The following is a 24,879-nucleotide window of genomic DNA, read 5'->3' on the forward strand; positions in this document are numbered from 1 at the left end:
CTCCACAGCAGCAGCTAATTTGAATAACCATTCAGTGTCCCAAATGGCACCCTATTCCCAACACAGTGCACCACTAAGTAGTGCACTACAGTGACTATGGTGCAATTTGAGAACAGTCACATGGTCCTGCAGCCACTTTGGTCTCCCTCCCCGATTCTAAACAGTGCAACGTTCTAGAAACAGGACACTCCATCTGGCTTTATAATCTAGATCAGATACAGTATCTACAATATTCATTCACTGCACTTGTATTATGTTAACATGTACACTGCATGTATCTGTGTATATCTGAATATTGTACAGATATGACATGTAATAACATTGTGTGAGCCCCAAATGGTACCCCATTCCCTATAAAGTGTAGTCCTTTTGACTAGAGCCCTGGTCCAAGGTAGAGAACTATATAGGAAGTAGGGTGCCATTTGAGACACAGGCATTGACTGAGTGTGACCCACCTGTGGTGTAGTGATGTAGCTGAGGAACCTCCGTGCTTCCTCCTCCAGGGAGTGGTTGTCACTGGCCCACGGCTCCAGTTCTATGTGCCACCTGGCAGACTGAGAGAAGGAACAGGGACACAGAGAGAGAGAGAGAGAGAGAGAGAGAGAGAATCGCTGTGTTCCAGCAATCAATCCCCACATTGGACAACTAGAGAAGTACATCCTATAGTGTGGTTGTGTTTGCACTGTAATTGCATGGGTCAAACACTGTGACCACTGTTAATGACTGCTGGTGCTGGGTTATTTAACTATAATGATAGGCTGATGATAACTGGATCATGTCATTGTCAATTGTCTGTGTTCCCTTCCTGTGTTTTCATGTGGACAGTATTAGAGTGTGCATGTGTTGTCATGTGTGGTAACTGCACACTAATACATGGTGATGTTGATGTTCTCCCCTCTCAGGCGCAGCTGGACCACAGGACTATGGGCTAGTCCCAAATGGCACCCTATACCCTACATAGTGCACTACTTTTGACCAGAACGTTATGGACCTTGGACAAAAGTAGTGCACTATAAAGGGAATAGGGTGCCATTTGGGTTAGACTCACTGCTTAGGCCACATCTGTCAGACTGTCAGTGCAGAACCTCTCAATGACGTCAGGGGAGTGTTTAGATCAAAGTATGCAGTTCAGTGTTTTTCTCCTCTCTCTTCAATCCATATACATTTGCTCTTGCTCTGTCTCTTTCTAATCGTTTCTGTTTGCTTCTTACTTTCTCTCTCCCTGTCTGTCTCTCTTTCTGTTTCCTTTGCTCTACCCCTCATATGGCCCTAGCCTAGAACCATGTGTGTCTACTTTCCCCATCGCTCCTTATATTTTCCGCTCTTGTTCCCCCTTCTTCCTATCTTTCTCTTCCTTCCTGACCCTTTTCCCTTCTCAAAGGGTTTCAACAGAACATGTTCCAGACACATTTGTTTACAATCCTCAACCTTGTCCCTTCTACAAAGAGAGAAAGACAGAACAACCCCGCTGGAATCCAATCCTTCACTCTAGTGCTGTACATTTGTAACGGGGAATGAGAATGAAATGTTTTCTGCCATTTCTCCTGTCAACCTAGACCAAGAGGTTGTTTATAACTCACCTCTGTGACAATTTCATTTGTCTCAGCTCAGCAACAGCTTTCTCTATGACAGGCCATCTTAGATATTCCTGCTGCTAGTTTAACCAAGTCAAATTGTGCGGACAGGCTCATGTTGAGTATAGAGGTTATTAACCCCTGCTGTTCTTCTCTGTTAGTAATTCAACGAATCATCGATTTCCTCTGTCAAACCATCAGAATGTCAGTCTGTCCGCCCCCCGTCTCAGGTTGAAATGATTTCAGTAATGATGTGTGATCATAAATAATGTATGCAGGCCAGCAGATATTATTGGTGTGGCCGCCATTCCTTTTCTAGGTTTTTCTTTGTTTGTTTTTCATATCTGTTTCTCTTGTTTTTCTGCTTGTGATTTCCTCTGTCCCTGTGTGATAGTGTTTCATTAAGCAGAGCTCGGAGGGGAGAAAAGACACAAAAACATAATTGGGCAATTAGTCAGAACAGGAGTAGAAGAGGGAGGGAGGGAGGTAGAGGGGGAGGCAGAGAGAGAGAGAGAGAGGGGGGAGAAGAAGATTGAGAAAGAGGGAGAGACAGAAAGAAGAAGAGAGAGAAGAAGAGGAGGATGGGGGTTACAGTGGCTCAGGAGATTGCAGACCCTCTCATCTCTGTCAAATCATATTGCCTTCACCCCCTGAGCTTTTCTACTGAAAATCCCTCACTTGTGATGCTGGGCTGGTGCTATGAAGCTTTCAGCATGCAAGCCTTTTAGCTCTGTCTGCAGTAAGCCATTCCTACTACTAGGCCTACCATTCGAAAGCACGACAATTACCATGGAGAAAAACAGCACAGAAATCTGAGACCAGACTACACTATACATCAACACAGATCTGGGACCAGACTACACTATACATCAACACAGTGATCTGGGACCAGACTACACTATACATCAACACAGAGATCTGGGACCAGACTACACTATACATCAACACCCCTCAGAGCCTGGTTCCTCTCTAGGTTTCTTCCTCGGTTCCAGCCTTTCTAGGAGTTTTTCCTAGCCACTGTGCTTCTACACCTGCATTGCTTGCTGTTTTGGGTTTTAGGCGGGGTTTCTGTACAGCACTTTGTGACATTAGCTGATGTAAGAAGGGCTTTATAAATACATTTGATTGATTGATATAGCCCCTCCCTCAGTGTATAGCCCCTCCCTCAGTTTATAGCCCCTCCCTCAGCCTGAAGCCCCTGTGAAAGCCACCTGTCGTGGACTGAACATCAGTGAACATCAGGCCCTGACACCCACAGATTAACAGGGAAATATTTGGGTTGGGTATTTAACTGGGGATCAGGGATGGGTGGATTATGAGCCATTTGGCCAGGGGTGGAGGTGTGTGACTGCTTTCAGAGAATGAGAATCTGCCTTCGGTTTTAATTACCCTTCTGAGAAGAATTACCTTAGAGGACCCAACACTGTAATGTATTCCAGCCCCCCAGTAATGTCGTGTTCTGATTTCCTTCTTTCCCTTGTTCTTATTTGATGAGGAAATGTAATTGCTTGGGCAGGGAGTTTTCTCATCACACACACCTGGATGCTCTAAATCAGACAGAACATACCCCTGACAGACACAGAGAGACAGACACAGAGAGACAGACACAGAGAGACAGACACAGAGAGACAGACACAGAGAGACAGACACAGAGAGACAGAGTGATTCCGTTGAGATGTGTCCCTACAGTCTCTTCAGAAGGGGCTCCTGTAACAATAGAAGATATAATAAAAAAATGTAAAAAACCTGGTCACAGCATCAGATCCTGGCTTCAATGTGATGTTACCCAGGCTTGACGTTCTCAACTTGTTTCTGCCTGCAGGCTCGTGTGTGTGTGTGTGTGTGTGTGTGTGTGTGTGTGTGTGTGTGTGTGTGTGTGTGTGTGTGTGTGTGTGTGTGTGTGTGTGTGTGTGTGTGTGTGTGTGTGTGTGTGTGTGTGTGTGTGTGTGTGTGTGTGTGTGTGTGTGTGTGTGTGTGTGTGTGTGTGTGTGTGAGACTGCTGTGTGGTGATGGGATTACTGTTAGATCCGCTGATCAGTGGAGCAGCAACAAGCCATCAACACCTCCAGGACACCTCAGTTAATCAGACTGAGGCAGAGTATCATCTGCTCTCTCTCTCTCTGCTCTCAGTCCTTAATCTCTATCTATCAGATCTTTCCCAGACCCACTACTGTGGTATAAATGTGTGCTGGTAGGCTAGCAGGCGTAGTTTGCAGGAAGAAAATGAAGACAGTCAAACTATACTACTCACAGATTTCTATTCACTCTGTAACTGAAGAAATGTTTGGGCACTCAGTTCCTCCTCAGGGAGGTAGTTCTATGCCAGTGTGTTAGGTAACGTGGTGAAAGACTTCAACAGTCATGTTAGCTCAAGGTTGTCTTGGCAGGTTTACAATTGGTGAGTCATGGAGAGTGGGAGAAAAGGTTATGCCTTTTTCAGTGCCCTGCCCTTCAGAGGTGTGAGCACTGAGCAGCGAGACAGATGGGCTAACCATAAATAATCCCTAGAACTGATAGAGGGGTGAACGTAGGGTGGGTAGAGGGGTGAAGGGGTAGAGGAGTGAAGGGGTAGAAGGGTGGTGAGGTAGAGGGGTGAAGGGGTAGAGGGGTGGTGGGTAGAGGAGTGAAGGGGTAGAAGGGTGGTGAGGTAGAGAGTGAGGAGGTGGAGAGTGGAGGAACAATAATTGTAATCTACTCTTATTCCACAATGCCCTTTCCCACCTGGACAAAAGGAACACGTGAGAATGCTGTTCATCGACTACAGCTCAGTGTTCAACACCATAGTGCCCACGAAGCTCATCACTAAGATAAGGACCCTGGGACTAAACCCCTCCCTCTGCAACTGGATCCTGGACTTCCTGACGGGTCACCCCCAGGCGGTAAAGGTAGGTAACAACATGTCTGCCACGCTGATCCTCAACACTGGGGCCCCTCAGGGGAGTGTGCTTAGTCCCCTCCTGTACTCTCTGTTCACCCACAACTGTGTGGCCAAACACGACTCCAACACCATCATTAAGTTTGCTGACAACACAACAGTGGTAGGCCTGATCACCGACAACGATGAGACAGCCTATAGGGAGGAGGTCAGAGACCTGGCAGTGTGGTGCCAGGAGAACAACCTCTCCCTCAATGTGATCAAGACAAATGAGCTGATCATGGACTACAGGAAAAGGCTGTAGTGGAGCGGGTCGAGAGTTTCAAGTTCTTTGGTGTCCACATCACCAATGAATTATCATGCTCTAAACACATCAATACAGTTGTGAAGAGGGCAAGACAACACCTTTTCCCCCTCAGGAGACTGAAAAGATTTGGTATGGGTTCCCAGAACCTCAAAAAGTTCAACAGCTGTACCATCGAGAGCATCCTGACCGGTTGCATCACCACCTGGTATGGCAACTGCTCAGCATCTGACCGTAAGGCGCTAAAGAGGGTAGTGTGTACGGCCCAGTACATCACTGGGGCCAAGCTTCCTGCCATCCAGGACCTCTATACCAGGCGTGTCAGAGGAAAGCCCAAAATATTGTCAGAGTCTCCAGTCACCCAAGTCATAGACTGTTCTCTCTGCTTACCGCATGGCAAGTGGTAGTGGAGCACCAAGTCTAGGACCAAAAGGCTCCTTAACAGCTTCCACCCCCGAGCCATAAGACTGCTGAACAATGAATAAAATGACCAGCTGAAATATTTACATTAACACCCCCCCCCTTTGTTTTTACACTGCTGCTACTCACTGTTTATTGTCACTTCACCCCTACCTACATGTACAAATGACCTCTAACCTGTACACCCGCACATTGACTCAGTACCAGTACTCCCTGCATATAGACTCGTTGTTGTTATTTTATTGTGTTACTTTTTATCATTTTGTACTTCAGTTTATTTAGTAAATAAGGAAGCTTGTAAGTAAGCATTTCACGGTAAGGTCTACACTTGTTGTATTCGGCGCATGTGACAAATAAAGTTTGATTTTATTTGAGAGAGAGAGAAGGAGAAGTTTCTACATATCTGATATGGCCTTATCTACAAGTTCTGGAAATGTGAAGTCCCACTGGGCACAAACTGGTTGAATGAACTGTTTCCACATCATATGAACAAAAACAAATCTATGTGATGATGTTGAATCAATGTGGAAAACTGATTGGATTTGCAAAAAGTCATACACTTAAAGGAGTTTAGGTCATTTGTGTGTGTTTTTTTGGTCATTTGTGTCACTCACATTTGACCCTAAATCCAATGAGATGGTTACATTTTGTTCTTGAAAAGTAAATCAAACTAGACTCTGAACTGATGTCTGTGCCCAGAGGGGTAGAACTGAACAGAAATCAGAAGGTCTGTGTCTGCTGTACAGTATAAGTGAAAGCTAAAGGTGAACTGTCTGCATAGCTGAAGACACCATGATACATACAGGCACTGAGATGCCAAGTCTGCTCTGTCTGTCTGCTGGACATGGTCCAGGTCTGGTCCAGGTCTGGTACCTGCTGTTACACTGCCTGGCATCTTCAACAGAACAGGTGGGATAACAAGTCCCCCCTCCTCTTTGGGTTGTGCAAATTGGTTTAGTACGGAGGGAGGTTTTGGGTGGGCATTATAGCCAATCCTAAACATGCGGTGTGGGACATCATCTCTCCCACAGCCTATTAGCTGCCTCCATCCACCTGTTAAAACTTCAACTCACCGGGTGTCTCTTTTCAACAAAACATTTGGTTTAAATGAGTTTGGGGTGCCTGCTGCTGTTGAAATTGAATTCAGGAAATATATTATTACAAACACATCCCAGCCTGTTGTTTTTCAGTACAGTATTTAGCCTTGCTTAGCGTTCTGGGCCAATGTCACACACACTGTTATTATCTTCTGTTGATTTATCCCTCTTTATTTTTTACAAGTAGGAGATCATCCATCTCGATCACTCCCCCCTCCCTTCCCCCTCCCTTCCCTTCCCCTCCCTTCCCTTCCCTTCCCTTCCCCCTCCCTCCCTCCCTTCCCCCCTCCCTCCCTCCCTCCCCCTCCCTCCCTTCCCCCTCCCTCCAATCCAATCTCCAAAAGACTACAATCTTAGGAAAAAGGGTGCTATCTAGAACCTAAAAGGTTTCTTCGGCTGTCCCCATTGGCAAACCCTTTAAACAACCCTTTTGGTTCCAGGTAGAAGCCTATTAGGTTCCATGTAGAATCCTCTCTAAATGGAACCAAAAAGAGTTCTACCTGGAACCAAAAAGGTTCTACCTGTAACCAAAAAGGTTCTACCTGGAACCAAAAAGGTTCTACCTGGAACCAAAAATAGTTATCCTATGGGGACAGCCGAAGAAACATTTTGGAACCCTAGGGGGCTTCTGCTCTCGATGGGAATCTACTACTGGTAGCATGACTTTATGTTAGGTCCTTGGAGGTCAAGGGGTTAAGGCTATTATAAGATTAGAGCAAAATAGAGCCAAAGTGGTGGTCTTATTGAGGACCCACCCATAGAAAATGGAATTCCATAGATATCATAAAAAACCAATATGGGTTCAGAAATCAAAATGGATTGAGGTGAATTGTTCTGCTCATAATGGTAAGACAATGGTAGGCAAATGTATACAGTAATAGGCCAACTGCAGGAATGATTAATATGCCAGCCACACTTAATCCATGTATTACAGCCTTGAGGTTTAATTTAGGTATGGCTGGTTTCGTCTCAACAATCCCAGCTCAGAGCTGGTGTATAGCTCAGTGTACAGGGAGAATATAACCAAATTAAAGTGGGAGGATTACGCTAGTCCTTTTAATAAAGACCATAATCTGACTGGGATTAAGCTAGGTTTAAAGGAAAAGTGACGGAGGGAGAAGGGGATAGAGGGAGGGAGGGAGAGAGGGAGAAGGGGTTATAGAGGGAGGGAGAGAGGGAGGGAGGGAGGGAGGGAGGGAGGGGGTTAGAGGGAGGGAGGGGTTAGAGGGAGAGAGGGAGAGAGGGAGAAGGGGATAGAGAGAGGGAGAAGGTAATAGAGGGAGGGAGTTAGGGGAAGGGGATAGAGGGAGGGAGAGAGGGAGAGAGGGAGAAGGGGATAGAGAGAGGGAGAAGGTAATAGAGGGAGGGAGTTAGGGAGAAGGGGATAGAGGGAGGGAGGGAGGGAGGGAGGGAGGGAGGGAGGGAGGGAGGGAAGGGGTTAGGAGGGAGAGAGGGAGAGAGGGGAGAAGGGGATAGAGAGAGGGAGAAGGTAATAGAGGGAGGGAGTTAGGGAGAAGGGGATAGAGGGAGGGAGGGAGGGGGGAGGGAGGGAGGGAGGGAGGGAGGGAGGGAGGGAGAGGGAGAAGGGGATAGAGAGAGGGAGAAGGTAATAGAGGGAGGGAGTTAGGGAGAAGGGGATAGAGGGAGGGAGAGACGGACAAGGGGATAGAGGGAGGGAGAGAGGGAGAAGGGGATAGAGGGATGGAGAGAGGGAGAAGGGGATAGAGGGAGGGAGACGGGGAATAGAGGGAGGGAGTTAGGGAGAAGGGGATGGAGGGAGAGAGGGAGAAGGGGATAGAGGGAGGGAGCGAGGGAGAAGGGGATAGAGGGAGGGAGAGAGGGAGAAGGGGATAGAGGGAGGGAGCGAGGGAGAAGGGGATAGAGGGAGGGAGACAGGGAATAGAGGGAGGGAGTTAGGGAGAAGGGGATAGAGGGAGGGAGAAGGGGATAGAGGGAGGGAGAGAGGGAGAAGGGGATAGAGGGAGGGAGGGAGGGAGGGAGGGAGAGAGGGAGAAGGGGATAGAGGGAGGGAGAGAGGGAGAAGGGGATAGAGGGAGGGAGAGAGGGAGAAGGGGATAGAGGGAGGGAGAGAGGGAGGGAGAAGGGGATAGAGGGAGGGAGCAAGGGAGCGAGGGAGAAGGGTATAGAGGGAGGGAGAGGGAGAAGGGTATAGAGGGGAGGGAGAGAGGGAGAAGGGTATAGAGGGAGGGGAGAGGGAGAAGGGTATAGAGGGAGGGAGAGAGGGAGAAGGGGATAGAGGGAGGGAGGGAGGGAGGAGGGAGGGAGTGAGGGAGGGAGGGAGGAGGGAGGGAGGGAGGGAGGGAGGGAGGGAGAAGGGGATAGAGGGAGAGAGGGAGAGAGGGAGAAGGGGGATAGAGGAGATAGTCTGTATGGCAGGGACAGGGGGAAGGAGAGAGTGAGGGAGAAGGGGGATAATGGAGGGTCTGTAGGAGTGTTGGATGGCGGGAGGCACCGTTTCCATTTCTGTTCCCTGCAGAGTGGATTTAAAAGAAAAAACATACTGTACTCTCCCTAAGTAACATCTGGGCGTGTGTGAGTGTGTGCTCGTGCTCGTGCTCCCTGACTATTTGCATCCCTGGCCACCTCCCTGGCTGCCTACCTACCTCCCTCCCTGCGTGCCTCCCTACCTGACTCCCTGCCTGCCTGCCGACCTCCCTGGCTTCCTACCTGCCTGCCTGCCTCCCTGGCTTCCTCCCTGCCTGCCTCCCTGACTGCCTGCCTGCCGCTCTCCCTGCCTCCTTTGCTTCTTACCTGCCTGCCTGCCGCCCTCCCTGCCTCCCTGGCTTCCTACCTCCCTGCCTCCCTGGCTTCCTGCCTCCCTGGCTTCCTACCTGCCTGGCTCCCTCCCTGCCTAGCTCCCTGGCTGTCTGCCTGGACCTAAGCCCAGATATGACATCTGTGTTGGATTTCTTATGGACAGTACTGCTGAGTGCCATATGACACAGACAGAGATGGTGAGAGAGGGATAGATGGGTTTGTGTGTAGAGAGAGAGAGGGTTTGTTAGATCTGAGATATATGAACATCTTGTTCAATTTCTTCACCACTACTCTACTATGCACTTTGACATTTTAAATTCTCTTCATCGCACCTCTACTTCACACTACAAGACAAGACAAGTGCCCTGTTAGATTCTCTGTGCATGACACCTCTGCTCTCTCTCCCTCTCATTTTCTCTCTATCCCTTTCTTTTCTCTACCAGCCAAGCACTTGCCTCTTCAAATCTTCAAGCAGACAAACCCCACAGAAGACAGAGAGAGTAAGAAAGCCTTCCTAACAAAGTAAAAATGACTGACTGTTTCAACACAGCGAGCTTATACCAACAACAAAACTCTCTCCTTGTCTGCTGTGCTACTCAGGTCTCTAATAGTGTCTACCTAACCACAACCTAACCACAACCGTAGAAGTGGTGGCTGTATTCTGGCACCTCTACAACAAAGGACCCGACACTCTACAGTCACTAAGTCACTTTGGCCGTCCTCATAGGAGAACTCTTTTTGGTTCCAGGTAGAACCCTTTCGGGTTCCAAGTGGAACCATCTGTGGAAAGGATTCTACATGGAACCCAAAAAGGGTTTTACTTGGAATCAAAAATGGTTATTCAAAGGGTTCTCCTATGGGGACAGCAGAAGAACCATTTCAGACCCTAGATAGCACCTTTCTTTCTGAGAGTGTAGCGTGATGTTGCCGGTGTAAAAGATTACCTTTGGTGACCTGGTGTGCCTTCCTGTGTCTGTGGAGGACTTAAAGCCCACAGTTCACTGTGGAGGAGGTATCTGGGGGTTGGGGTTGGTTGCCAGGGGGGCAGCTAGCTTTTTCGTAGGTCAATGGCGCCCATTCACCTCAGTTTTCTCTGTAGGAGGTTGAGAACTAATGGAATGTCCCAAACAAAATGAGCATGTCTGAGAGGGACCATTGTGAGAGCTGCCCTCAACCCTAGCCCCAACCTTAACCCCAACCCTAACCCCAACCCTCAGGACGTGGCAGTTTTAGACATTTAGTGGGAGCCTTTGTCTGATAAGAGTCACTGTACAACAGACAGTGAATTTGGTTCAATAATCAACCTCTTCATAGTCTATTACATGGGTTGGGGCAAAATACTTTGGAGATGACATCGTTAATAGAATAGCCCTCTATTCAAAAGTCCATCTGGAATCCATTTGCTCACATGATGTTATGTTATGGAAATTCTTAACTATCTTTTGCATTACTGCAATCCATATGCTACCAAATCAACCTCCATCCTATCATTTATTTTACTCTCTATCTATGCTGAACAAAAATATAAACGCAACATGCAACAATTTAAAATATTTTACTGAGTTACAGTAAAATCCCGCAGGTGAAGAAGCCGGATGTAGAGGTTCTGAGGTGGCCTGGTTACATGTGGTCTGCGGTTGTGAGGCCGGTTGGGCGTACTGACAAATTCTATAAAACGAAGTTGGAGGCAACTTATGGTAGAGAAATTAACATTCCATTCTCTGGCAACAGCTCTGGTGGACATTCCTGCAGTCAGCATTCCAATTGCTCCCTCAAAACTTGAGACATCTGTGGCATTGGCAAAACTGCACATTTTAGAGTGGCCTTTTATTGTCCCCTGCACAAGGTGCACCTGTGTAATGATTATGCCATTTAATTAGCTTCTTGATATGCCACACCTGTCAGGTGGATGGATTATCTTGACAAAGGAGAAATGCTTACTAACAGGGATTCTAAACAAATTTGTGCACAAAATTTGAAAGAAATAAGCTTCTTGTGCATATGGAACATTTCTGGGATTTTGGATTTTAGCTCATGAAACATGGGACCAACACTTTACATGTTGCATATATACAGTGGGGAGAACAAGTATTTGATACACTGCCGATTTTGCTGGTTTTCCTACTTACCAAGCATGTAGAGGTCTGTAATTTTTATCATAGGTACACTTCAACTGTGAGAGATGGAATCTATAACAAAAATCCAGAAAATCACATTGTATGATTTTTAAGTAATTCATTTGCATTTTAATGCATGACATAAGTTTTTGATCACCTACCAACCAGTAAGAATTCCAGCTCTCACAGACCTGTTTGTTTTTTCTATAAGAAGCCCTCCTGTTCTCCACTCATTACCTGTATTAACTGCACCTGTTTGAACTCGTTACCTGTATAAAAGACACCTGTCCACACACTCAATCAAACAGACTCCAACCTCTCCACAATGGCCAAGACTAGAGAGCTGTGTAAAGACATCAGGGATAACATTGTAGACCTGCACAAGGCAGGGATGGGCTACAGGACAATAGGCAAGCAGCTTGGTAAGAAGGCAACAACTGTTGGCACAATTATTAGAAAATGGAAGAAGTTCAAGATGACGGTCAATCACCCTCGGTCTGGGGCTCCATGCAAGATCTCACCTCGTGGGGCGTCAATGATCATGAGGAAGGTGAGGGATCAGCCCAGAACTACACGGCAGGACCTGGTCAATGACCTGAAGAGAGCTGGGACCACAGTCTCAAAGAAAACCATTAGTAACACACTACGCCGTCATGGATTAAAATCCTGCAGCGCACGCAAGGTCCCCCTGCTCAAGCCAGCACATGTCAAGGCCCGTCTGAAGTTTGCCAATGACCATCTGGATGATCCAGAGGAGGAATGGAGAAGGTCATGTGGTCTGATGAGACAAAAAATAGATATTTTTGGTCTAAACTCCACTCTCCATATTTGGAGGAAGAAGAAGGATGAGTACAACCCCAAGAACACCATCCCAACCATGAAGCATGGAGGTGGAAACATCATTCTTTGGGGATGCTTTTCTGCAAAGGGGACAGGACGACTGCACCGTACTGAGGGGAGGATGGATGGGGCCATGTATCGTGAGATCTTGGCCAACAACCTCCTTCCCTCAGTAAGAGCATTGAAGATGGGTCGTGGCTGGGTCTTCCAGCATGACAACGACCTGAAACACACAGCCAGGGCAACTGAGGAGTGGCTCCGTAAGAAGCATCTCAAGGTCCTGGAGTGGTCTAGCCAGTCTCCAGACCTGAACCCAATAGAAAATCTTTGGAGGGAGCTGAAAGTTCGTATTGCCCAGCGACAGCCCAGAAACCTGAAGGATCTGGAGAAGGTCTGTATGGAGGAGTGGGCCAAAATCCCTGCTGCAGTGTGTGCAAACCTGGTCAAGAACTACAGGAAACGTATGATCTCTGTAATTCCAAACAAAGGTTTCTGTACCAAATATTAAGTTCTGCTTTTCTGATGTATCAAATACTTATGTCATGCAATAAAATGCAAATTAATTTCTTAAAAATCATGCAATGTGATTTTCTGGATGTTTGTTTTAGATTCCGCCTCTCACAGTTTAAGTGTACCTATGATAAAAAAAATGACAGACCTCTACATGCTTTAGAAGTAGGAAAACCTGCAAAATCGGCAGTGTATCAAATACTTGTTCTCCCCACTGTATTTTTGTTCAGAATAATATGTTGACTTCATACAGGTCAAATGAATTTAGTAACAACTGGTAAAGCCAGTCATGGTAGTGTGTCTGTGACTCTATGGGGCATTCCAGCTGTAGCTCCAGCCTCAACTCCAGGGAGGGGAGAATAGACATGGTGTGACCCCAGGTGACATGTCACTTTTCACTCAGTTATCTGCTGTGACTCCCTTGTCCCTGGTTCCCTCAGCTCTGGGTTTAAAGCTGTCTGAGAAACTCAGTCACACCTATGGGATTAAAAAGTCTACTTCTCCTTCTCTTCTTTCTTTCTTTCTTTCTTTCTTTCTTTCTGGAATATTTCTATTCTTTCTTTCTTCTCTTCTTCTTCTTTCTTCTCTTCTCTCCTCTCTCTCTCTCTCTGTGTCCTCCCTCTCTGTCCTCCTCTCCCCGCATTTCTAGACTGCTTAGAGAACCAGGGTCACTTTAGTTTCTTTGCCAAACCCATTTGTACCCCACTTGCTGTTTGAGTTTTGTTAAACTCAGTGACTAAGCTCACAAATAGAAATGAACCAGACCAAATGGATTGTTATTGAGTGAGGGCAGCGTTCATTTAGTGTCATGTTGATGCTAATTTCAACTAAAGTCATCGCTCTCTGGGTGAACAGAATAGCTTAATTGAAATAGGTGTTTATTTATCTCTTTCCACTCATTTAAATAAAGGGTTGTCTAATTGAAATTCAGGCCATTCTGGCTGACGAGGCAAACTGCTAGAGTGAATGAACCATTGACTGCAGTGGGCTAAATCAGGGTCACATCGGGGAGTGGTCTTAAATAAATCTACTTTAAAACTTAAGTATCCACCTCAAACACATGGTTATGGGCTTACAAAAACAGTTGAAGATATAGAGTTGAAATATACTCCATAAAAATTATGATTATTTATTATGAAATTAAGAAAATAATTAATAACATTCAACCCATGAGGCCACTGGGTTATTTTAGTGCAGGAAAAGGCTTTGATGTGGGACAACATTTGTGATTCTTTTTTATTACCAATGCATGCTAGGCCGTCATTGTAAATAAGAATTTGTTCTTAACTGACTTGCCTAGTTAAATAAAGGTTAAATAAAAACTAAAAACGAGGCAAGCTGAAGGAAAAGTACACACCAGAAGACAGGATCGTGAACGTATCAGCTAACTCAGACATTCTGTGTGAAAGCTCTATGTTGTGCTGTGTTCTGTGCTGTGCACTGCTATTTGTCGACACGTGTATATTATGAGTTGTTATGTGTACATGAACAGTATATGACCAACTCAGTTGCTCATGATAAGGGTGAGTGTTGTTTTGTTATACACCCCAGTGTGTTTTTTCTGCTGAGTTTGTGAGCCGGATTAGGGACAGCTGGTCCATCAGTGATGAGGGATCTGTGGCTGTGGTGCAGAATTCCTCAGATAAGCACCGTGGCTCATAGATAACTCACTTGATGTCCTCTGAGAGAAGAGATAGAGAGACTGAGGGAGAGGGAAATAGAGAGAGAACTATGGAGTTTGATGGAGAGATTAATGGAGGATATTGTTTGTGTGTGTGTGTGTGTGTGTGTGTGTACATGTGTGTGTGTGTACATGTGTGTTTGTCTACATGTGTGTTTGTCTACGCGTGTGTGTGTGCGCGTGAGTGTGTGTGTGTGTGTGTGTGTGTGTGTGTGTGTGTGTGTGTGTGTGTGTGTGTGTGTGTGTGTGTGTGTGTGTGTGTGTGTGTGTGTGTGTGTGTGTGTGTGTGTGTGTGTGTGTGTGTGTGTACCTGTGTGTGTAGGGTTATAACTCTAGTCTTAACCTAGCCTATTCTAATCCAGTGTTGGGCCTACGGCCTGCTTATCTCAAGAGATCACTGGTTCTCATGCCTCCCCCCGTCCCAGTCCCCATCTCTGTCTCTTAGGTGCTGTTTGTCTAAGTTGATGTTTCTAAGTGGTTTAATGCATTCTGTTTCTCTATCATTTGTGATAATGCCTCCTCCTCCACCCCCTCCATACTTCCATCCCTTTACTTAGAAATGAAAAAGTCAAGCAGAAGAAATAAAATAAGGCTTGAAAAGGTAAATTATTAAATAAAAGATGGGGTGTTTGCACAAGCAGGAGACTTGACAGCTGAGAGATAGATCTCCTTTGGTTTGTTAATTATCCAAACAAACCTCAAACAAACCCTCAGGCTGTCCTGTCTACTCCACACACACACACACACACACACACACACACACACACACACACACACACACACACACACACACACACACACACACACACACACACACACACACACACACACACACACACACACACACACACACACACACACACACACACACACACACACACACACACACACACACACACACACACACACACACACACACACACACACACACACACACACACACACACACACACACACATTTATAGACCACTATAAGAACCTGTGGGCTCATTAAATTGGAGGCGCCAATGTTCCAATCCATTCAGCAGTACGTCATGTCAAACAGACAGAACAGGCATGGTTCATGGATTGTCATTACATTGGACACACATGCTATGATCTGCTATGTGTTTTTCTCTATACAGCTTTCGGTAATCCACTTCACACTGCTTCAAACTCCTTATCCCTTTTAGAAGTGTATACTGATAAGAGTGAAGTGTGCCACGACAGCACAGAGCGTTCCTGTGTGCTTCTCACTGCTCATGAAGGTCATCTGTTTCCCATTTGGCTCTTCATCCTCAACATCTCTGTCAGAAACACTGAGCCTTCGTCTGCCTTCCAAACCCATGTCATTCATCTGTTATGTGAAAACAAGTCTCCATGAGAGAGCGGGGAGAGAGAGAGATAGAGAGAGGGGAGAGAGAGAGATAGAGAGAGGGGAGAGAGAGATAGAGAGAGGAGAGAGGGGGAGAGAGATAGAGAAGGGAGAGAGGGGGAGAGAGAGAGATAGAGAGAGGGGGGAGAGAGAGAGGAGAGGGGAGAGAGAGAGATAGAGGGGAGAGAGAGAGATAGAGGGGGAGAGAGAGAGATAGAGAGGGAGAGAGAGAGATAGAGAGGGGAGAGAGAGAGATAGAGAGGGGGGAGAGGTAGAGAGGGGGAAGCGATGGAAAGACTTTGAGAGAAAGATGAACACATGCCAATGTAAGAGGAAGTAAGGGAGGTATAGAGAGAACACACGACAAAATGTATTCTGCTCCTCTAAGGCATTGTTTCCCAAGTCCAGTCCTTCAGCACCCCCAGCAGTGTTTCCCAGCAGTCAGTCCAGTCCTTCAGCACCCCAGCAGTGTTTCCCAAGTCCAGTCCTTCAGCACCCCCAGCAGTGTTTCCCAACTCCAGTCCTTCAGCACCCCCAGCAGTGTTTCCCAAGTCCAGTCCTTCAGCACCCCCAGCAGTGTTTCCCAAGTCCAGTCCTTCAGCACCCCCAGCAGTGTTTCCCAACCCAGTCCTTCAGCACCCCCAGCAGTGTTTCCCAAGTCCAGTCCTTCAGCACCCCCAGCAGTGTTTCCCAAGTCCAGTCCTCCCAACCCAGCACCCCCAGCAGTGTTTCCCAAGTCCAGTCCTTCAGCACCCCCAGCAGTGTTTCCCAAGTCCAGTCCTTCAGCACCCCCAGCAGTGTTTCCCAAGTCCAGTCCTTCAGCACCCCCAGCAGTGTTTCCCAAGTCCAGTCCTTCAGCACCCCCAGCAGTGTTTCCCAAGTCCAGTCCTTCAGCACCCCCAGCAGTGTTTCCCAAGTCCAGTCCTTCAGCACCCCCCAGCAGTGTTTCCCAAGTCCAGTCCTTCAGCACCCCCAGCAGTGTTTCCCAAGTCCAGTCCTTCAGCACCCCCAGCAGTGTTTCCCAAGTCCAGTCCTTCAGCACCCCCAGCAGTGTTTCCCAAGTCCAGTCCTTCAGCACCCCCAGCAGTGTTTCCCAACTCCAGTCCTTCAGCACCCCCAGCAGTGTTTCCCAACTCCAGTCCTTCAGCTTCAGCACCCCCAGCAGTGTTTCCCAAGTCCAGTCCTTCAGCACCCCCCAGTCCTTCAGCACCCCCAGCAGTGTTTCCCAAGTCCAGTCCTTCAGCACCCCCAGCAGTGTTTCCCAACCCAGTCCTTCAGCACCCCAGCAGTGTTTCCCAAGTCCAGTCCTTCAGCACCCCAGCAGTGTTTCCCAAGTCCAGGTCTTCAGCACCCCCAGCAGTGTTTCCCAAGTCCAGTCCTTCAGCACCCCCAGCAGTGTTTCCCAAGTCCAGTCCTTCAGCACCCCAGCAGTGTTTCCAGTCCTTCCAGCAGTGTTTCCCAAGTCCAGTCCTTCAGCACCCCCAGCAGTGTTTCCCAAGTCCAGTCCTTCAGCAGTGCAGTGTTTCCCAAGTCCAGTCCTTTCAGCACCCCCAGCATTGTTTCCCAGCACTCCAGTCCTTCAGCACCCCCAGCAGTGTTTCCCAAGTCCTTCAGCACCCCCAGCAGTGTTTCCCAACTCTAGTCCCCCAGTACCCCAAACAATGTTTCCCAACTCCAGTCCCTCAAACAGTGTTTCGCAACCCCAGTCCTCCAGTACCACAAACAATGTTTCCCAACTCCAGTCCTCCAAACAATGTTTCCCAACTCCAGTCCTCCAGTCCCCCAAACAGTGTTTCCCAACTCCAGTCCTTCAGTACCCCAAACAGTACCCATTTTTGTTGTAGTTCCGTACAAGCACACCTGATTCAACTTGTCAACTAATCAACAGGCCCTCAATTGAATCAGGGGAGTTTGTCCAGGGCTACAACAAAAATATGTTATGTTGGGAGGACTGGAGATAGGAAACACTGTTGGGACTGTTGGAGGACTGGAGATAGGAAACACTGTTGGGACTGTTGGAGGACTGGAGATAGGAAACACTGTTGGGACTGTTGGCGGACTGGAGATAGGAAACACTGTTGGGACTGTTGGAGGACTGGAGATAGGAAACACTGTTGGAGAGGACTGAGATAGGAAACACTGTTGGGACTGTTGGAGGACTGAGATAGGAAACACTGTTGGGACTGTTGGAGGACTGGAGATAGGAAACACTGTTGGGACTGTTGGAGGACTGGAGATAGGAAACACTGTTGGGACTACTGGAGGACTGGAGATAGGAAGCACTGTTGGGACTGTTGGAGGACTGGAGATAGGAAACACTGTTGATACTACTGGAGGACTGGAGATAGGAAACACTGTTGGGACTGTTGGAGGACTGGAGATAGGAAACACTGTTGGGACTACTGGAGGACTGGAGATAGGAAACACTGTTGGGACTGTTGGAGGACTGGAGATAGGAAACACTGTTGGGACTGTTGGAGGACTGGAGATAGGAAACACTGTTGGGACTGTTGGAGGACTGGAGATAGGAAACACTGTTGGGACTGTTGGAGGACTGGAGATAGGAAACACTGTTGGGACTACTGGAGGACTGGAGATAGGAAACACTGTTGGGACTGTTGGAGGACTAGAGATAGGAAACACTGTTGGGACTGTTGGAGGACTGGAGATAGGAAACACTGTTGGGACTGTTGGAGGACTGGAGATAGGAAACACTGTTGGGACTGTTGGAGGACTGGAGATAGGAAACACTGTTGGGACTGTTGGAGGACTGGAGATAGGAAACACTGTTGGGACTGTTGGAGGACTGGAGATAGGAAACACTGTTGGGACTGGAGGACTGGAGATAGGAAACACTGTTGGGACTGTTGGAGGACTGGAGATAGGAAACACTGTTGGGACTGTTGGAGGACTGGAGATAGGAAACACTGTTGGGACTGCTGGAGGACTGGAGATAGGAAACACTGTTGGGACTGTTGGAGGACTGGAGATAGGAAACACTGTTGGGACTGTTGGAGGACTGGAGATAGGAAACACTGTTGGGACTGTTGGAGGACTGGAGATAGGAAACACTGTTGGGACTGTTGGAGGACTGGAGATAGGAAACACTGTTGGGACTGTTGGAGGACTGGAGATAGGAAACACTGTTGGGACTGTTGGAGGACTGGAGATAGGAAACACTGTTGGGACTACTGGAGGACTGGAGATAGGAAACACTGTTGGGACTGTTGGAGGACTGGAGATAGGAAACACTGTTGGGACTACTGGAGGACTGGAGATAGGAAACACTGTTGGGACTGTTGGAGGACTGGAGATAGGAAACACTGTTGGGACTGTTGGAGGACTGGAGATAGGAAACACTGTTGGGACTGTTGGAGGACTGGAGATAGGAAACACTGTTGGGACTACTGGAGGACTGGAGATAGGAAACACTGTTGGGACTGTTGGAGGACTGGAGATAGGAAACACTGTTGGGACTGTTGGAGGACTGGAGATAGGAAACACTGTTGGGACTGTTGGAGGACTGGAGATAGGAAACACTGTTGGGACTGTTGGAGGACTGGAGATAGGAAACACTGTTGGGACTACTGGAGGACTGGAGATAGGAAACACTGTTGGGACTGTTGGAGGACTGGAGATAGGAAACACTGTTGGAGGACTGAGATAGGAAACACTGTTGGGAGTGTCAGAGGACTGAGATAGGAAACACTGTTGGGACTGTTGGAGGACTGGAGATAGGAAACACTGTTGGGACTGTTGGAGGACTGGAGATAGGAAACACTGTTGGGACTGTTGGAGGACTGGAGATAGGAAACACTGTTGGGACTGCTGGAGGACTGGAGATAGGAAACACTGTTGGGACTGTTGGAGGACTGGAGATAGGAAACACTGTTGGGACTACTGGAGGACTGGAGCTTATGTGACAAATGTGGGACTGTTGGAGGACCAGAGAGCACCAGGCAACACTGTTGGGACTGTTGGATTGACTGGACCAGGAAACAGCTCTTGGGACTGTTGGAGGACTGATGTGGCATAACAAGCCTGCAGTGATTTTCAGAGGACTGGAGATAGGAAACATGCTGGGGTGATTGGAGTTTTAGGGAAACACTCTTTAAAGATGGAGGACTGAGATAGGTGGGACTATTGAGCAGCATGGACTGAGATAGGAAACACTAGGACAGGATGTGACAAATGACAGGAGAAACCAGAAGACAGGCAACATATGGTGACATCTATTATTGATGTCAGACCAGGAGCCAACTAGCTCTTGGTGAGGCTAAGAAAGGAATGAGACAAGCCTGCAGTGATTTTCAAGAAGACAGGTTGAGACATGCTGGGGTGATTGGAGTTTTGTCGCTCTTTAAAGATGAGACAGAGACTGAGACAGGAGAGAGAAGCAGCATGGCTCCCTGAGGAGAGAGACTAAGGCAGGAGAGAGACTAAGACAGGAGAGAGACTGAAGACAGGAGAGAGACTGAGACAGGAGAGAGAAGAAGACAGGAGAGAGACTAAGACAGGAGAGAGACTAAGAAAGGAATGAGACTAAGACAGGAGAGAGAAGAAGACAGGAGGGAGAAGACAGGAGAGAGAAGAAGACAGGAGAGAGACTAAGACAGGAGAGAGAAGAAGACAGGAGAGAGACTAAGGCAGGAGAGAGACTAAGACAGGAGAGAGACTGAGACAGGAGAGAGACTGAGACAGGAGAGAGAAGACAGGAGAGAGACTGAGACAGGAGACAGACTAAGACAGGAGAGAGACTAAGACAGGAGAGAGAAGAAGAGAGGAGAGAGACTGAGACAGGAGAGAGAAGAATAGAGGAGAGATACTAAGACAGGAGAGGGACTAAGACAGGAGAAGAAGACAGGAGAGAGACTAAGACAGGAGAGAGACTAAGCCAGGAGAGAGAAGAAGACAGGAGAGAGAAGAAGACAGGAGAGAGGCTGAGACAGGACAGAGAAGAAGACAGGAGAGGGAAGAAGACAGGAGAGAGACTAAGACAGGAGAGAGAAGAAGACAGGAGAGAGAAGAAGACAGGAGAGAGAAGACAGGAGAGAGACTGAGACAGCAGAGAGAAGACAGGAGAGAGACTAAGACAGGAGAGAGAAGAAGACAGGAGAGAGAAGACAGGAGGGAGACTGAGACAGTAGAGAGAAGAAGACAGGAGAGAGAAGAAGACAGGAGAGAGACTAAGACAGGAGAGAGACTAAGACAGGAGAAGAAGACAGGAGAGAGAAGAAGACAGGAGAGAGAAGAAGACAGGAGAGAAACTGAGACAGGACAGAGAAGAAGACAGGAGAGAGGCTGAGACAGGAGAGAGACTGAGAAAGGACAGAGAAGAAGACAGGAGAGGGAAGAAGACAGGAGAGGGAAGAAGACAGGAGAGGGAAGAAGACAGGAGAGAGAAGAAGACAGGAGAGAGAAGAAGACAGGAGAGAGACTGAGACCTGAGACAGGAGAGAGACTGAGACAGGAGAAAGAAGAAGACAGGAGAGAGACTGATACAGGAGAGAGAAGGAGAGAGACTGAGACAGGACAGAGACTGAGACAGGATAGAGACAGACAGGAGAGAGAAGAAGACAGGAGAGAGACTGAGACAGGAGAGAGAAGAAGACAGGAGAGAGACTGATACAGGAGAGAGACTGATACAGGAGAGAGACTGATACAGGAGAGAGACTGATACAGGAGAAAGACTGAGACAGGAGAGAGACTGAGACAGGAGAAATATGGGGGAGTGGAAGGAGATATGTGAGTCTTTGTCTCTCCATTGGACATTGGGACTACCGCCTTAAAGTTACTTTGTTGCACACGTTAACATCTAATAGCATATCAACTATTTAACCAACTAATGTGAGTCATCTTTGGCCCCCCACCTTCACACGTTAACATCTAATAGCATATCAACTATTTAACCAACTAATGTGAGTCATCTTTGGCCCCCCACCTTCACACGTTAACATCTAATAGCATATCAACTATTTAACCAACTAATGTGAGTCATCTTTAGCCCCCCACCTTCACACGTTAACATCTAATAGCATATCAACTATTTAACCAACTAATGTGAGTCATCTTTAGCCCCCCACCTTCACACGTTAACATCTAATAGCATATCAACTATTTAACCAACTAATGTGAGTCATCTTTGGCCCCCCACCTTCTATTTAACACGTTAACATCTAATAGCATATCAACTATTTAACCAACTAATGTGAGTCATCTTTGGCCCACCCACCTTCACACGTTAACATCTAATAGCATATCAACTATTTAACCAACTAATGTGAGTCATCTTTAGCCCACCCACCTTCACACGTTAACATCTAATAGCATATCAACTATTTAACCAACTAATGTGAGTCATCTTTGGCCCACCCACCTTCACACGTTAACATCTAATAGCATATCAACTATTTAACCAACTAATGTGAGTCATCTTTGGCCCACCCACCTTCACACGTTAACATCTAATAGCATATCAACTATTTAACCAACTAATGTGAGTCATCTTTAGCCCACCCACCTTCACACGTTAACATCTAATAGCATATCAACTATTTAACCAACTAATGTGAGTCATCTTTAGCCCACCCACCTTCACACGTTAAACATCATATCAACTATTTAACTAATGTGAGTCATCTTTAGCATATCAACTTATTTAACCAACTATTTAACCAATAATGTGAGTCATCTTTAGCCCACCCACCTTCACACGTTAACATCTAATAGCATATCAACTATTTAACCAACTAATGTGAGTCATCTTTAGCCCACCCACCTTCACACGTTAACATCTAATAGCATATCAACTATTTAACCAACTAATGTGAGTCATCTTTGGCCCACCCACCTTCACACTAATAGCATATCAACTATTTAACATCTAATAGCATATCAACTATTTAACCAACTAATGTGAGTCATCTTTAGCCCACCCACCTTCACACGTTAACATCTAATAGCATATCAACTATTTAACCAACTAATGTGAGTCATCTTTAGCCCACCCACCCCACCCACCTTCACTAATGTGAGTCGTTAACATCTAATAGCATATCAACTATTTAACCAACTAATGTGAGTCATCTTTGTTAACATCTAATAGCCCCCCACCTTCACACGTTAACATCTAATAGCATATCAACTATTTAACCAAGTAATGCTGGTTATTTCACTCAATGCACATTTCAGTGTTCTCAGGTCTTTCTGCACAGTCAGAAGTTTCTTTCAGTTTGAGAGTATCTTTCTCAGTCTCAGAGTCTATCAGATAAAGTATTTCCCCTGACTGGTGTGTCTGTTGCCTTTAGTACGGTAAAACAGCTCAGCTCGACCACACAGGAGTCCGTTCCCTATCTGTAACCTAAGGAACGTCAGTCCCTCTGCCGCTCATCTCTCTCCCCTCTTCAGCCTACAGCTCTTAGAGACCGCACTCTATTGATCCCACTACCCTTCTCCTCTTCTATCTGTCAGCCTCAAAGGATTAAGCAGCTTTGTGCCAACAGTGAGTGAACGAGCGCTCCTGAACGTCCCCTTATCAACTCTCCCTCAGTGACTCACTGCTCCAGGTGGGTATCATCCACTAAGCTCTGCTCTCGGATCCGATAATACTTATACAGTTCCACAAATATGAACAATTCAACGGCAGATACTGACGTCTGATCAGATATGTGCTTAGTGGTCACATCACCCTATGGCAGGTATAATCGCTCTCACTCACCTTTCTGTTCGGGCGTAGAGGTGGGCAGCATGTGGAGGGGTCCTCCCCGCCCACTGTCTTCCCTGCTACAGAGTCCTTCTTCGGCGTGCTTCTGTAGGACACCCTTCTCTTCACAGCTCTGTCCCCAACCCGGCTCTCTGTGGGGTCTGCAGCCCCCAGTTTCCTTTCCCCGCTGTCCAGTAGCACCTGGCTGGTCTGTGTGGGACGTCCCAAGGTGAGGGGCGAAGGTGCCCCCCTCCTTTCCCCCAGTTCCAGGTAAACATGTAGACAGACACAGAGAGCAGTGAGGAGAAGACACAGGCGCAGAGCCAGTCCTCTAGTCAGTCTGTCTCTCCACATGCCTGGATACACTGTCTATCTCACTTTTCCCTTGTTTCTCTCTTTCTCGCCTCCTGAACAGTGAGATTGTTGATCTCGCTCTCTTTCTCTATCCCATTCTTTTTCTCCTGATCCTTTGAGTGGTGTGTCTCTCTCTTGTCTTCCTTCTCTCCTTCCTTTCCTCCTAAGTCCACAGTTGGATCAAGATAAGTAAGAGCATTACTGAAGGTTTGTGAGACAGGAGGACACCTGTTCATCACAAAACAACTACGTCAGTGTGAGTGAGTGTGTGTGTGTGTGCCTGTGTGATTTAGTATGTGTGTGTGTGTGTGTGTGTCTCTCTCTCTCTCTCTGTATGTGTCAGTGTGTGTGAACCTCTGCACATTGACTCGGTGGAATAGTGTGCCGCTCTCTATGAAAAGTTTTGGAACTTCTCCCCTCCCTGTCCTAGCCCTCACACCCCTTTCTCACACACACCCCTCTCACTCCGTCTGACCCCTCCCTCTCTCCCTCGCTCCGTTCCCCTGTGTCTTGGGTTACTGTGTAACTCTACACCGGGCAGGGCCAACACATCCACAGCTAGCTGTCACCAAGGCCTCCCATTCTCTCTCTACAGACACGGTTTCACACAGGAGATCATAGAGAGATGGAAGGAGAGAGACAGAGAGACAAAGAGAGAGAAGGAAGGTGAGAAGGTGAGAGAGAGAGAGAAAGGGACAAGGAGACAGGGAAGTGCAGTCTTGGAGAGTGAAGAACTGTATGACCTGTGTGTTTGTGCAGTCTATCACAGAAAGAGAGGAGAGAGGGAAAAGAAAACAAACATGAAGAATGGAGAAGAGAGGGATACAGAAGAAAGTGTTTCAGTGTTTGAAATGAAGGGCTGAGTGAGTGTTCTTCATCTACCTTAGCTCTCTCTTCTCTCTCTCTTTCTTTCTTTCTCTTTCTTTCTTTCTTTCTCTCTCTCTCTCTCTCTCTCTCTCTCTTTCTCTCTCTCTCTCTCTCTCTCTCTCTCTCTCTCTCTCTCTCTCTCTCTCTCTCTCTCTCTCTCTCATTCTCTGTCCCTCTCTTCTCATTCTCTCTCTCTCTTTTCTCTGTCTCTTTCTCATTCTCTCTTTTTTTTTCTCTTTCTCTCTCACTCCATCTCTCTCTCTCTCTTTCTGCTCGCTGCAATCTGAAAACGCGGGCTATAAACATGATTAATCTATAAACCATTAGTACTGAAGTCCTATGAAATCACTTTGAAACACTCTATACCACCTCCTGCCTCTATCTAAAACCTACTCCTTCATTGATT

General features: G+C 47.1%; 1 protein-coding gene across 2 annotated transcripts in view; it reads right to left on the reverse strand.

Moving 5' to 3' along the window:
* Positions 1-23,969, reverse strand: part of LOC118371915 (probable methyltransferase-like protein 24) — a 54,145-nt gene extending 30,176 nt beyond the window's left edge. The window contains exons 1-2 of one of the 2 annotated variants that reach the window (XM_035757573.2): positions 23,268-23,968; positions 456-554 (exon numbers count right to left, since the gene is read on the reverse strand). In XM_035757573.2, the coding sequence (XP_035613466.1) occupies positions 456-554; positions 23,268-23,606 (438 nt within the window). In that variant the 5' untranslated portion in view covers positions 23,607-23,968. Of the gene's footprint in view, positions 1-455; positions 555-23,267 lie in introns of both variants that reach the window. The other variant, XM_035757574.2, reaches the window with a different exon arrangement.
* Between the last annotated feature and the right edge of the window lie 910 nt (positions 23,970-24,879).

Source organism: Oncorhynchus keta, unplaced genomic scaffold, assembly GCF_023373465.1.
Source record: "Oncorhynchus keta strain PuntledgeMale-10-30-2019 unplaced genomic scaffold, Oket_V2 Un_contig_24620_pilon_pilon, whole genome shotgun sequence".
Lineage (NCBI taxonomy): Eukaryota > Metazoa > Chordata > Actinopteri > Salmoniformes > Salmonidae > Oncorhynchus > Oncorhynchus keta.